The sequence below is a fragment of the Lemur catta genome, chromosome 15 (assembly GCF_020740605.2).
Source record: "Lemur catta isolate mLemCat1 chromosome 15, mLemCat1.pri, whole genome shotgun sequence".
NCBI classification, from domain to species: Eukaryota; Metazoa; Chordata; class Mammalia; order Primates; family Lemuridae; genus Lemur; species Lemur catta.
Genome location: NC_059142.1, coordinates 23,474,544 through 23,488,986, shown reverse-complemented (window position 1 = coordinate 23,488,986; position 14,443 = coordinate 23,474,544). Strand labels below are relative to the sequence as shown.

General features: G+C 43.1%; 1 protein-coding gene across 1 annotated transcript; it reads right to left on the bottom strand.

Annotated features, from left to right (window-relative positions):
* Window positions 1-12,436: 12,436 nt before the first annotated feature.
* On the bottom strand, window positions 12,437-14,440 carry ZNF830 (zinc finger protein 830). The gene has a single exon (XM_045569484.1). It carries the CDS (start codon window positions 14,408-14,410, stop codon window positions 13,295-13,297), a length of 1,116 nt encoding a protein of 371 aa, XP_045425440.1. The 5' UTR covers window positions 14,411-14,440; the 3' UTR covers window positions 12,437-13,294.
* Window positions 14,441-14,443: the final 3 nt, after the last annotated feature.

Genomic DNA, 14,443 nt, shown 5'->3' with positions numbered 1-14,443 from the left:
GGTATCCTGAACATGTCTCCACAACTGCATTTACTATAATACATTGTTCTGAAATTCTTCTTGACTGTATCTGTCTTGTCCCCAATGGGTCCAATAGCCACATACGGCTATTGAGCACTTGAAATGTTGCTTGGAATTGAGATGTGCTGTAAGTGAAGAATACACACTGAAAAATAACATACTAAAAAAAAAAAGAATGTAAAATATTGCAGTAATACAGTTATGCACCACATAATGACTTGTAGGGCAAAGACAGGTGGCATGAGAGAGTGGTCTCATAAGATTATAACGGAGCTGAAAAATTCCTTTTGCCTAATGACAGCTCATTACTTGTGTGTTTGTGTGATGCTGGTGTAAAGAAACCTGTGTTGCCAGTCATATAAAACTATAGCACGTACATAACTGTATAGCAGCGGTCCCCAACCTTTTTGGCACCAGGGACCAGTTTCATGGAAGATGATTTTTCCTGAGGGGGGGTGGCTGGAGGCTGGAGCTGGAGGCGGAGCTCAGGCTGTGATGTACGTGATGGGGAGCTTGGGGAGCCCCTGTAAATACACATGAAGCTTTGCTGGTTGCCTCCTGCTGTGTGCCTCCTCCCCCTTTCCTAAGTTTCATGGAAGGTTATCTTTCTACCCACAGGTGGAGGGGTAGGGGGGTGGAGCTCTGCTGCCTGGTCCCTAGCGCAGTCCCTAATAGGCTGCAGACCACTATTGGTTTGCATCCCGGGGTTGGGGAGCCGCAGATGTGTAGTACATGATACTCCATATTGATAATAAGCAACTGTGTTATTGGTTTATGTATTTGTTATATCTTCTTCTTTTTTTTTTTGAGACAGAGTCTCACTCTGTTGCCCGGGCTAGAGTGCCGTGGGATCAGCCTAGCTCACAGCAACCTCAAACTCCTGGGCTCAAGCAATCCTTCTGCCTCAGCCTCCCAAGTAGCTGGGACTACAGGCATGCACCACCATGCCCGGCTAATTTTTTCTATATATTTTTAGTTGTCCCACTAATTTCTTTCTATTTTTTTAGTAGAGACGGGGTCTCGCTCTTGCTCAGGCTGATCTCTAACTCCTGAGCTCAAATGATCCTCCTACCTCGGCCTCTCAGAGTGCAAGCTAGGATTATAGGCGTGAGCCACCATACCAGGCCTCTGTTATATTTTCTGTCATTATTTTATTTTTTATTTTCTTGAGGAGGAAGGAAAGAGAAATTTTTATTACTTTGCCAGCAAAGGTAGAGGATCGAAACTCCAGTCTGAAATGTCATCATCCTAATAATAAGCAGAAATACAGAGCTTTTAAAGGATGGGTTCTCAGCTATAGTCAATTACTATTCAGCTATAGTTGGTGATTCTCATCTCTGCTGAAGACAATCTCCTGACCTCCACCCAGGACCTCCCTTTACCAGGTCTGGGCTGGGCCTTCTCTTGTACAAATAACAAAGGATTTACCCTGCCCCTTCCAACCACTGGCCTGAGGCAGGGTTGCAGGTTTTAGTTCTCAAAAAGGAGTGGAGGATGTTTTAAAGAGACAGAAAATATTTTGGCATTTTTTTTCAGGCCATTCCCTCTGTTACACATTCCCCACTCTCAATATTTCCCTTCCATGTCTCTGGGAGGAGGGGCGACATAGTCATCAAGCTATTTCCTGCTGATTTGGGGTGATGTTTCAGATGGAAGGTTTATACTTAACGTATGTCATTATAAAGCTTTGGCAGTATATTTACAGTAATCGATTACCACGTGAAAAAAAGTTATAAGCAACAACTAGAGCAGTGAAGAGTGACCAGGCAACATGGACTCACCTTGTACACAATGTCTGATACAGGGCTGATACAAAGCTCCCTGCCTTCATGGAGCTAACAGGCCAGTGTGGGAGATAGATAATAGACAAGTAAAATGCATGTGAAATGGATGTAAGATGTGGATGGGTGCCATGGAGAAAAAGGATGCAGAGGAAGAGAATTGGAGCTGTGAGTCAGAATGGGATGGCATGCAGTTTTAAGTAGTGGTCAGGAAGGCCTCACTGACAACTGAGAAAACACTTGAAGGAATGAGAGAGCCACGTGCACATTGAGGGCAGAGGGAGCGTCTCAGATAAGGAACCAGAGGTCAGAACATGTCTATCAGGTGGGGTAAACAGCAAAGAGATCTGCGTGGCTAGAGCAGCCCGAGTTAAGGCTGAGAAGTGAAGAAGATGAGATCAGCAAGGAGACGGATCCTGGAGGGCCTTGGAAGACATTGTAAAGACGGTGGCCTTTATTCCAGGTGAGAAGGGAAACTAGTAGATTGTATTGTACAGAGAAGTCCCGTGATCTGACTTAGATTTCAACAGGATCACTCTCACTCTGGTTGCTGTGTAGAGAAGTTGGGAGATGAGTTAGGTGGCTACTGTAATAACCTGGGAGAGAGACGAAGGCAGCTTGGGTGGGAACAGTGAAAAGTAGTAAGAAATAACTGAGGCTCATGGACCCCTTGGGCATCTGTGGGTGGGCTCAGGGGTGTCCTTGAACCCCCTGCAATTTTATATAAATGTTTGTGTGCATGTGCATTTTGGGGAGGAGAGCTTTTACTGTAGTCTCAAAGCAGTTCTGTGATCCAAACAAATCAAGAATATGTTGGTGGTAGACAATCAGGATACTTCATGCTTGTTCCTAGCTATTCAAAGGCCTCCATTCAGTTCTTTCCTCAGGCCTTGATCCTAAATCCTCCAGAGCATTGATCCTGTTTGTGAGCCTCTCGGAGCTTTCACTACCCCCTCCACTTCCAGATTAGACTCATCAGGATCATTAAGAAGAAAAGAGAACCACAGGGAAATGAGTAGATTCTGCTCATTTCCTGTGCTACTCACTATGGGAGCTTGGGAACCACAGGCAGGAATAGGAAAAGGCCTCACACCTTCCTAGAGCCAGGGAGGGGCACCCGAGAGGCTAGTTTGTTCTCCGTGGATTCCCTTTTTTAATAAGGTCTGGTCTATGAATCACATAAATCTCAGCAGCAAGAGCTGATTTTATGGTTTGGTTTGCTTAATAGTCGCACAATTAAAATAAGTTGTAAAAAACGTTGGTGATGTTTGCTAGGATAAATATTTAAAAGGGAACAGCTGTAGGAAGATATAATAATTCAAATCAGCCCATCATTCTTCATTCTCAATAAAGGCTGTGGAGCTTGGTACTTAACCAGAGGGGTTTCTTGGCCTGCACTTTGAATATTTTGTGCTACAGCTGCCAGGGCAAGGTAGGGCAGAGCTGATAGGAGCCACACGGAGTAGCTGATCCGTGACAAACAGGTTCTGGGGCAGGGTTAAGAAGAGTGTTGTTGACTGTTTCTTATTGGAGTAGTCCACTCTCTAACATTTTTGAGTGTGTACTATACTTTAAAAAAAAAAAAAAAGAGGGTTGAGGTCACAGATGTGGTGTGTGAATGACTCAAAGTTGGCTGCCATCTTCCCTGAATTCCTGAGTTGGGTTTTCTAGCGAGGAGTCCTTCCTGGTGGTTATGTTTTTCAGGAGGCAAGTTAATTTTCAAAGGAAAATACATTTTACAAAGAGATGAGCCCATTTGGGAAGCAAACTTAAATTCTCTGTCTTCTACTGGACTCTGGGCTGGTTGATAGGTAGGTGATCCTTGGTTTTTCAGCTTTGGTTCGGTGGCAGAGGTCAAAGACTGGGCTTAACATTTTCTACCTCTCGTTCCTCCTGCCATTCCTTTATACCAGGAGAGCCCCTCTCCCTCTACTTTCCTTCTCTGGGAGGTTCCACCCGAGCCTTCCTGAAGTATTCCCGACTGACCATGCTGCTGCCCACTGTACTCTGCCTCCCCTGCCTGCAGCTCCTGTCTCAGTCTTGGTGATAGACGGAGGTGGGAGGGTCCTTAGGGAGTACCCAGACATAGCCTAATACCCAGAAAGGCTCAAGGAGTAAACTGACCAGGTAGATACCACATAGCTAGTAAGTGGCAGCAGTGGGACTCAGACCCTAGACTTTTGATTAGCTCTCTTTCCACAGCCTCTATCAGTGGTTTAATAAATAATTGCTGTCTTAAGGGCAGCATCTTCAAAAAATAAATAAATAAGTAAATAAATAATTGGGTCCTGCCCAGTTTCTTATACCGTTTACAATACAACCTGACTGTAGTTTTCTTGAAGTTCCGGGTCATTTTATTCACTTATTTATTTAAAAAGTATTATTTGAATGTCTGTTCTGTGCAGGGCATTGATTGGGTAAATAAGATAAACATGGGCTCTGCCTTCAGGGAGCAGTTGACACATGCCTTTTAATTCCTTGTAGACCCTTGTACCATAGCCTACACTAAAGAAGTACTCAGTGAACATTGATTATTGGTAATAAGTGTTATTGAGAGTGCTTTTTTGTTTTAGTTTTTTGTTTTTTGTTTGTTTGTTTTTTTTTTTGGAGACAAGGTCTCATGCTGTCACCTGGGCTAGAGTGCAGTGGCCTCATCATAGCTCACTGCAACCTCAAACTCCTGGGCTCAAGTGATCCTCCTGCCTCAGCCTCCCAAGTAGCTGGGACCATAGGTGCGTACCACCGTGCCTATCTAATTTTTCTGTTTTTTGTAGAGATGGGGGTCTCACTATGTTGCTCAGGCTGGACTTGAATTTCTGGCCTCAAGCGATCCTCCCACCTGGGCCTCCCAAAATACTAGTATTACAGGCGTGAGCCACTGTGCTCAACCATGAGTGCCAGAAACTGTGGTAAGCAGTGTGTGTCTGTGTTTACTTAATCTTCAAAGTAAATCTGCGAGACAGGTTCTTTTTTTTCCTGAAACCTGCTTTCCTAACAAGTGACAGGTTCTGTTATTATCTCAACAGATGAAATAAGTTGACAGGTTACTTTATTGCTTCAAGCATTGGTTTCTGTCACTGCAGAATTACCTGAAGAGCTTGTATAAAATGCCCCAACCTAGACCCACTGACCTAGAATGTGGAGCAGGCGAGGATGGGGCATTGGATGAACCTAAGTTAGGGGACCGTTGTCTTAGAGATGGGCCCATTTGGGCTGACCAGGTGAGACAGCCCTTTGCTCAGAATCTATCCACACTGATGAATGATCCTGCCCAGGCATCTCTCTGAAATCGAAACTCTCTTACTTCAAAACCCTGAGCTGCCTTGAGGGTATGTCAGGAAGAGTTTCTCCTTAGGCACAACCTGTTTACTTAACACTCTTTAACTTGGGTTTTAGCTGCTGCTATACTTTTCTATTTTTATTATAAAAGACATTTCTGGGTATGGGTACACAGGGTGTTTGTTATGTTATATTCTGTACTTTCCTGTATGCTTATGTTTTCTAACTAAACTTTTTGAAAATTAAAATAAAAAGACATCAAAAAAAAAGCATAAGATCACTTTCTACAATAAGAGGTTTTCAAGTGGCATCAAGGATTACTTGAAGGAGTAAACTCCAGGGTTCTTTTCTTAAGTGAGTCTTAGGTACTCTAAAGAGAAGGGCTTCTCTAGTTACCCCCCCCCCCACTCCGCCGCCTCTGGGCGTGTCTGGGAGCTGTGGGTTGAAGCGTTGTTGATCCGTCACTGAAAGGAAAATCCAGATTAAAAGAAAGAATTATTCAGTTTTGTCCATCATCTCTGACTTTTCCCAATTGAGGAAGGTAAGTCTTTCCCAGAAATGAATTTGCACTTGTCTGTTCTGTCCCACACTGGCTTTCTACTTTGGAGTGGAAGTCTAAATTCCTGAGGATCACGTTCCAGGGCTTTTATAATCTAGCCCCAGTGGACTCCCTGTCCTACCCTACCACTTCCTTCCATGCACTTGAAGCGATGTTTCCCCAACACTCTGTGTGCTTTCATGTCTCTGTGCTGCTGCTGCCCCCTCATTCCCTCCTTCACTGCTTGGCACAATCCTATTCATCCTTCACAGCTGAGTGCAAATTTTACCTCCTCAAAAGCCTTTCTCAGCCCTCCTCCCCTAGTCATTTGTTTCTTCCAACAAGCCCCCCCCCTTAACAGTTTCCCAAATATATTAATTTAGTTACATTATATTATTGTTAGCTGTATACGTTTAGTTTTCAACTTAGGGCCCTTTTTGGTTAACCCAGTGAGGTGGTGGGGTTGTGATGATGCCAGTGGCATTTAAGGGTAGGGGCTGGGGATGCTGCTAAACATCCTACAATGCACAGGACAGTCTTCTGCACCAAAGAATTACCCAGCCCCAAGTGTCAGTAGTGTAGAGGTTGGGAAACCCTGATCTAGACTGAGATCCGTTTGTTCAGGACCACATTTTATTCATCTTTGAATCCCCAGGAACTCTCATACAGTAGGTTCTTAGTAAATATCAAATATACAGATGAGAGGGAGTGAATGAATGGAAGCAAATGGGTCTAAGCCTTCTTGGGAAGTACCTCTATTTAATCCAGTGCCTCTTCTAGAGTATCCCAAACAGAGCACCCCGTCCCCCCCGCCCCGCCCCCAGCCTTGCATTTTCCCTCAGATGCCCTCTGAGAGTGATGACGTGGAGGAAAGGCAGTGTCCGAGAATATAGAAACCGTGTAATATTAATAACAGCTGACACTTAGGGAGTGCCTACTATATGGGTCAGATGTCACACTAAAAACATTTACATGCATTTAACTCATTTAATCCTAGGAGGTAGGAACTGCTACTCCGCCTGTATTACAGTTGAGGAAACTCGGAATGATGTAACTTGCCCAAGGTCACCTTGTTAGAAAGTGGTGGGTCAAGGGCACTGTGTAACTGCTGTTTCCCATTGGCATTTCTGGGAACTGAAGCCATCATTCTTCCTCCCGTCAAGAGACCCTAAGAAGTAAGCTTTATTGCTAGTGAGGGATAAGGCAGAGTAGTGTGGGAGTGTGTGGAGAGAACCTGGCAACAGACTTCAAAAAAGATGGCTTCCCCGCCCAGCCAAGGTTTCCAAAGAGCACTGAGTTCCCTTAACCTTGACAGCAAACTGCCCTAATCTTAACTCTTGCTATTTGGAAGGAATTCTCTCCCATTTTGCATGCTTTATTACTAAATAAGAAAGCATGTTGGTCTGGGAATCAAGTTATATCTAGTCTTACCTTGGCGATTAACTTCCTGAGTGATCTTGGACAAGTCATTAGGCATCTGAAATGGAGGGGACAATAGTTGTTTTACTTTTCTGGGGGGTGTTGAAACTTGAAGAAAACTGATGTGAAGGTTGGTGAGAGAAAAAGACTGCAAATATAAATTAATATTAAATAATAGTGATGGAGAACAGGGGCTTTGGGATTGCTGCCTTGGGGAAGTTGCCACTCTGAGCCTCAGTCTCCTCATCTGTACAATGAAGATTTTACATACTTTACAAGGTTCTTGAGAGGATTCAAGATGGTGTATGTCAAGCCCTAGCATAGCGCCAGATACGGGTAAGTATCCAGTAAATGATAGCTATTATTGATAACCTGACCATCGGGCTTGATTGATACTACGTTATAACCACACTTGGCAAAACAACAAGCAAACAATACACACACACTGAAAACTACCACCACCATCGTCATCCTACCAGTGTGGTCCTTCCCGTTCCCTTAAAGGTGACCGCTGGCTCCCCAGTGTGCTTGAAGCCTGCCAAATGCTGTTAGCAAAATGGAGCCAGATGGAACTTCTTAACTCTGAAAGACGGGGAGTGACTTCAGTGAAGGACGGCTGAGTGCAGAGATTCACTCTGAAATGCCTTTGACTGCCAAGTGACAGGGAGGAGCGAGCCAAATGCAGTGTGGAGGGCTGAGTGCAGCTTGGGAGACTGGGCTTGCTCTTTGATCTTGCCCTGCCACTGAGTTACTTTCTTCCTCCTGTTCTCTACCTAAGGGGTCTCTAGGCCGTGAAGGCTGCCTAGTAGCTCCTGCTGACATAGAGTCGTTTCTCCGCTTATTTGATGCCATGAGGAATTCCTATTGGCTGCTAAATGCAGAGGTGGCTCATTGCACTCTAGAGGCTGTTGTGTATACCTCCTTGTGCTGCTGTGGAATAGGTAACGGCTTCATGTGCCAGAGAAGGGGGACACACAGCAGGAAAAGATATCTTAGCCCTTTTTTGAAGCTGCTGATTGACTTTTATTTTGGTTCTGATGTCTATGAGTCAGCTTGGTCTTACCACTTTCCCAAGCAACTTCCAGCTGTGTATTATTCATTCAACAGATATTTATCAAGCCTTATTATGTGCCTGACGTTATTTTAGGTTGTGGCTAAGGCAGACAAGCTGTCTGCCCTCATAGAATTTACATTCTGGTGAGGAAAACATTAATTTATGTAAAAATAAACAAGCCAATTTAAGATAGTGGTAAACTTAATGAATTCATAAAATCATATGATAGTGACAGGAGGTGGGGGGCTGGCTGTTTTTCATGCCATCTGAGAAAGGGACATTAGGGCTGGGAACTGAATAATGAAGAGAGATCTGCCATGCTATTGGGGAAGTCAGGTTCCAAGCAAGAACCACAAGGGCATAAACCCTGAAATGGCACATTTGAGGACTAGAAAGCTAGCCAGTGAGAACTGGGACATAAAGAATAAAGAAGAAGAGTGTAGCAGATGAAGTCAAGAGTGGTAGGTCACAAAGTGGGTGCCCACAGATCACACTTTGCCTACACAGCGTTTTTGAGATTTCACTAAAAACAAACAATCGTGACTTGCAATTTCTCCTGAAGATTTTAAAAAAACTTGGCCACGCCACCATTATTCCTGCATAACAATTGCTTGCAACATAGAGCAGTTATACTCTCCTGTCCCCTTCCACTCCCCTTTAATGGGGCTTCTGTCATCAGTTCTCATGTAGTAGACATTTGAATTAACAACCCCTGAGTGCTATGTGGGCTTAATAAGGGCTTGGATTTATTTTTTTCTGTGTGATGGAATCATATAATGAAGGGCTTTAAGTGACGAAAGAGATTTGATCTAAATTTTTAAGGTCACTCTGACTCCTTTGTTGAGAATACATTGTGGCTAGAGTCAGGGATAGGCAACAATTAATAAGGGATGGTGGTGGCTAAGGGCCAGTGGAGACAGAAAAAATATGGACAAACTTTGGGCATATTTTAGAGGTAGAGCTGACTGGACTTAACTAATGCATTAAGATAAGGAAAGGGAATGCAAGGTGACTCCCAGGGGTTGCCTTGAGCACCAGGGTGGGTGGTGGTACCATTTACAGCTGAGACAGGGAAGATTAGGGAGGACAGTTTGGGGAAGAAAATCAAAGCTGATTGAGAGTTATTAAATTTAGGACACCTATTAAACCTGTGAGTGGAATGTTCGGTAGGCAGTTAGATGAGCCAGCAGCGTAGGAGGAAGGTCAAGGTTGGGGATATAACTTGAGAGTCCTCAGTATATAGGTGATACTTAAACCCACAGGTGATACTTATGATCATTGAGGGAGGAAATGTAGACATAGAATAGAATGCAGTGAGTTCCAGGTTTTTTCTGTGTGGTCAAATTTAAATCTTCTAAATTCCTGGTATCATACAGGCTAGTAGACTCTTAATATTAAAAAGCAATCGAAGGTCATCTATCTAGCCACCATTCCCACCCATATATTCATTCAAAACCACAGCACAACATTCAGAAAAGTAGCTAGCCAATTGACGCTTCATTGACAGGAAACAGTATTTCCATTAAGACATTTCATTCCGTGTTCATTAGAATGAGTCCATGTCTCACTGGACTCCCACCACATGCCTGTGAGGAATTATACGTCCTCATTTTATAGTGGAACAAACTAAGGTTCAGAGAGGTGACTTGCCCAAGATCATTAACCATTAAAAAAGACAAGAGTGGGAACTTGAATGCAGGCCTGGTGTTGCCAATTCCCTTGTTCTTTCTATTACTACATACTAATCCAGTGATTGTTACTATTAAAGGTTTTATGCCTAAATTACATCTTTTTCCTACACTTTTAATTCCATAGCCTCTTACTTTGTTCCCTGGTGTGTAAAAAGCAATTATTACTTCCATCATTAAATGAAATACCTTTTGTAAATTTTTAGGCACTGGACAAATGTACATTTGAAAGCTAGCTGGATCAGCATTCTTTTCTTCCAAGTTAGAGAGACTGATTTAAATTGGTAGGTGAAGTGAGAGGATACATTTATAGCATTCACAATAATTCTATATTGTGATGTTGGCTGAATTAGGGGGCTCTCTAAAAATCAATGTGACTGGAAGGAGTCCTTAGGACCAATTCTTACAATTTGGGAACGTTAGTGGTAATCAGTCTAATACCAAAACCTACTTGACTTAGAGAAGGTATAAAGGAGCTTCCCGACGTGTGGAGGATCAGGAAGGATGCACTAACTGCTTTAGCTGTTTACACTGATCTCAAATTCAGCAAGGTTTCTGTGAGCACTGATTACGGTGAGGGCCCCTCCCTGCTGCTCTGGGATAGAGCATTGGAATCAGATTTTGAGGGCTTTTTGGCCCTCCTAAAAGCCCAGTGGGGGGCTCATATGAGTAGTAACACGCACCTGACCATTCTTAAGCTCTTTAACTGTGTTACAATTAAGGACTCAACCTTCAAGGATAAATTGTTAACTTAGAGAATGTTCAAATTCCTTAGAGCAGGGCATTCAAGGCCCTCCACATTCTCCATAATCTCCCTTTCCAATCATAAATCCCACTCTTGCCAGGAGTGAAACTTCTGCTCTGCTTAAATTGGTCTGCTCACTACCTCCTGAGTATGTTTAAATTTTTTTCACCTGGATACCTTTCTCTTTAGATCTGTGCTGTCCTTTATGGTAGCCACTAGTCACGTATGGCTATAGAGTACTTGAAATGTGGCTAGCCTAAACTGGGATGTGCTGTTAGATACACTCGGATTTCAAAAATGTAGTACCAAAACAACTCATTAATGTTTAAATATTGACTATATATTGAAATGTTAATATTTTGGATATACTGGAGTAAATAAAATACATCAGCTGGGCACAGTGGCTTGTGCCTGTAGTCCCAGCTACTTGGGAGGCTGAGGTCAGAGGATCACTTGAGCCCAGGAGTTCCAGGCTGCAGTGAACTATGATCATGCCACTGTACGCCAGCCTGGGCGACAGAGACCCCCGACTCTTGGAAAACAAACAGGCAGGGTGAGGTGGCTCATGCCTGTAATCCTAGTACTCTGAGAGGCCTCACTTGAGGTCAGGAGTTCAATACCAGCCTGAACAATAGTGAGACGCCCGTCTCTACTAAAAATAGAAAAAATTAGCTGAGCTTGGCGACAGGCACCTATAATCCCAGCTACTTGGGAGGCTGAGGCAGGATTGCTTGAGCCTAGGAGTTTGAAGTTGTGAGCTAGGCTGATGTCATGGCACTCTAGCCTGGTGACAGAGCAAAACTATGTCTCAAAAAAAACCAAAACAACCCAAACAAAACCCCCATTTAAACTAATTTCACCTGTTTCTTTTTACTTTAATTGACTACTAGAAAATGTGAAGTATACCTATGGCTTGCATTAGTGCTCCTCCAGATCATTAACCATGGTAGAAGTGGGCCCACCCTTGCAACCCATATTTGTACTTTCTTGCTGAAATAATAAAGTGATGAATAACAGAAAATTCTGAGTGTGGGTTCATCTATTTGAGGCAGACACTCTGTGTCATCAAACCGAAGTTGCTATCACTGATAAGCTAGTAGCTCAAGAAAGACTTTGTGCCAAAGGTAGCAGGACAATTAATAATTCGTGGCATATATCAACTGCTCAATAAGTGTTAATTTCTTTTAGGTACTGACACTGAAAACAAACAAAACCTTGAGTCCCATCTTTATCCCCCATCTTTCTTCTTCCACTTCTAGTCACTAAAATGTTAGCTCTTCCTGTGAAATTCTTCAATTATATTCTTTTTCTCTCAATCCATATCTAATTAAAGCCTTAGTCATCTCACTTTTGAAAATGTAGTTTTCTAGTAGTCTCCCAGCTTCCTTCTCCTGTGTTCCTTCCATTCTATATACTGCAACTAATCTTCCATATTTTTTTGCAGATGTTAATTCTTTATTCAAAACTTCCAGTTTATTTCCACATTGCCTGTAGGAAGAATTATTTCATCTAGCAGTCAAAGCTTTTCAGATCTTATCTCTTGGTACTCCCCTCCATTAAACCTGGGCTTTAGTGAAACTAGGCTGAGTTAGTATATATAAAGCACTTAGATGCCTGCCTGGCCTATACTGAGAACTAGGTAAGTCTTAGCTATCGTTATTATGGCTCACTTTTATTTGAATATACTGTAAGCATTTCTATGTCCAGAACACTGCTAATTCCCTTTTCCTATTTGAATACCTCAACCTCCTTTTCCAAAGGAGGAAGGAGTGATTTAAACTATCAATGACCAGCACTAGCCAATTGTTACTGCTGGAAAAACTTAAAAGTCCTTCCTACAATAGATGAAACCTGTAAACCATGAACCCTAATTTACCATAAAATAAAATTTAAGACTGGCTAAGACAGAAATAAAAGGTAATTTTTTTTTTTATTCAAGAAACAGTAAGTTTGTTGAATGTATTATTTAAAGAAAAAGCAAGGCCCAAAAAGATATAAATGGGTTCTGGATTTATGGCATTTACTCCCCAACTCTGGCATACATCAGAATAACCTGGGAGCTTTCAAAAATAATATAGCTGCCTAGGCCCCAACCCAGATTTATTGAAAGGTAAGGCCTCAGGCACCTTAATTTTTTTTAAAGCTTCATAGGGGATTCTCATGTGCACCTACATCTGACAAGCACTGGTCTAGTCAAGGCAAATTTTGGTTTAAGGAGGCTGGTCATGTTTGGCATGTATTTTTCTTGATGTTCTACTAAAGCATGTTTTTGAAAACAGAATACTCAGAGAACTGATTAACCTACAGTGACTTATGTGTTTGAGTAGTGTTCTAAATAAACAAAAAAGAAAACCAACCTTTTGAGTTTGATTTAGTGGTACATATACACCCCAAATAGTACACTGAGTATTAATCTAAATGCCTGTTGGTCTAACTTCTATTAATTAAAAACTTCCAAAACAATTACTTAAGTAAATATATATTTCACTATGTACAGTATTTGTAACTCAAAATTATACAAACATGTTAACGTGTGGAAAAGTTGGCATTTTGTTATGTAACACTTCAAAAATTTCAAAAACAACCTTATGTCAAAAAATATTTCACACCAATTTTCCAAAGTGCTGTAGTTCACTGGTTCATTTTATCTCAACGACACAGTTAGACACCCAAATCTCTAGGCATGAAGTAACCGATATACTGAGAGACAGCACTTTTTATGCAATAGCAGAAACTGTTAAAAAATCAAAATCTTGGGTCTTTAAAACCTTATAACAAAGCCCCTTTCACCCTCCAATCCTGAGACAACAAATCCTGCAGTTCTCCCTCATCATCGCTGTCAGCATTCTCCTCCTCCTTTTTCTGCAGTTCTTTTATGGTCAAAATCTGTTTAACCTTATTTTTTATTTCATCCTGGCGATTCCGCAGCTTTTCCACCCGACGGTAACACTCTATCTGCTCATCGATTTCCCCAATCTGGCGGTCCAACCGTCCCTCCTCATCCTCTTCGGCAACTATGGCTTCGGAAATAGTGTTGACCTGCCTCATGGCTTTTTGAAATTCGTCCCACTCTTTGTCCATCTGATCCTTTGGAGCATCAACCTTTCGTACCTTTGCATCGACCTCAGGGTCGTCAAAAAATCCTTCCGGCAAAGCTTCCGCGGTGTTTTCTCTCCTTTCCACTACTTTTTCATGTATTTCTGCTTTCTCAATTGACCCTGAATGAGGAATTAAGGGGGCTTTGGGAGGATTTGTGCTAAAAAAGTCGTCTGGTAGCACGCTATTTGTTACCTCCCGCGAGGAAGAAAGCGAATGGTCCTTGCCCTGCGCATCCGGCGGCTGATTGCTGGCGTCCCCCCTTTTTCTTTCTCCTCCCTCCTCCTCCTCCTCGTCCTCGTCCTCATCTTCATAATCGGGGAGTAAACCGAGTCCCGAAGGCTTACTGGAGGTCGCCCTAGTGGACTCCTTTCCTGTTTTGTCAAAGTTAGTGGGCAAAGCGGACGCGGAGGGCTGTACCTGAGGAACCGAGGAGGGCTTCGCTCTCTTGGCATCTTGGCCGTCTGCGTCCGGCGCCTTCCTCTTGGCGAACTGAGGCGCTGAGCTGGCGGAAGGACCCTGAGCGGCTTCCTTCGCGCCTTTCAGTTCGGCAACTTTCTCTCGGTGCTGCTTTCCCAGGACGTGAGTCTGCCACAGAAGCTCGCTCTTAACCGGAGTGTTACACAGGGAACAACTCAGTTGCCCCAAACGGTTGTACTTTGCGAATGGAGATTCTATCCGTTTCCGGTTGGCGCTCAGACGCTGCTTCTCCTTCATCAGCCGCCTCAGTTCTTCCTGATTCACCACTCGCTTCCCCGCCGGAGTACGAGCAGAGGCGGAGGACGCCATCTTGGCGACCGGACCGAAGGCGATTCTGGTTTC

Bases quoted from the DNA above. Each gene is read 5' to 3' on its own strand.
- ZNF830 (XM_045569484.1), bottom strand. From the start codon at position 14,410: ATGGCGTCCTCCGCCTCTGCTCGTACTCCGGCGGGGAAGCGAGTGGTG.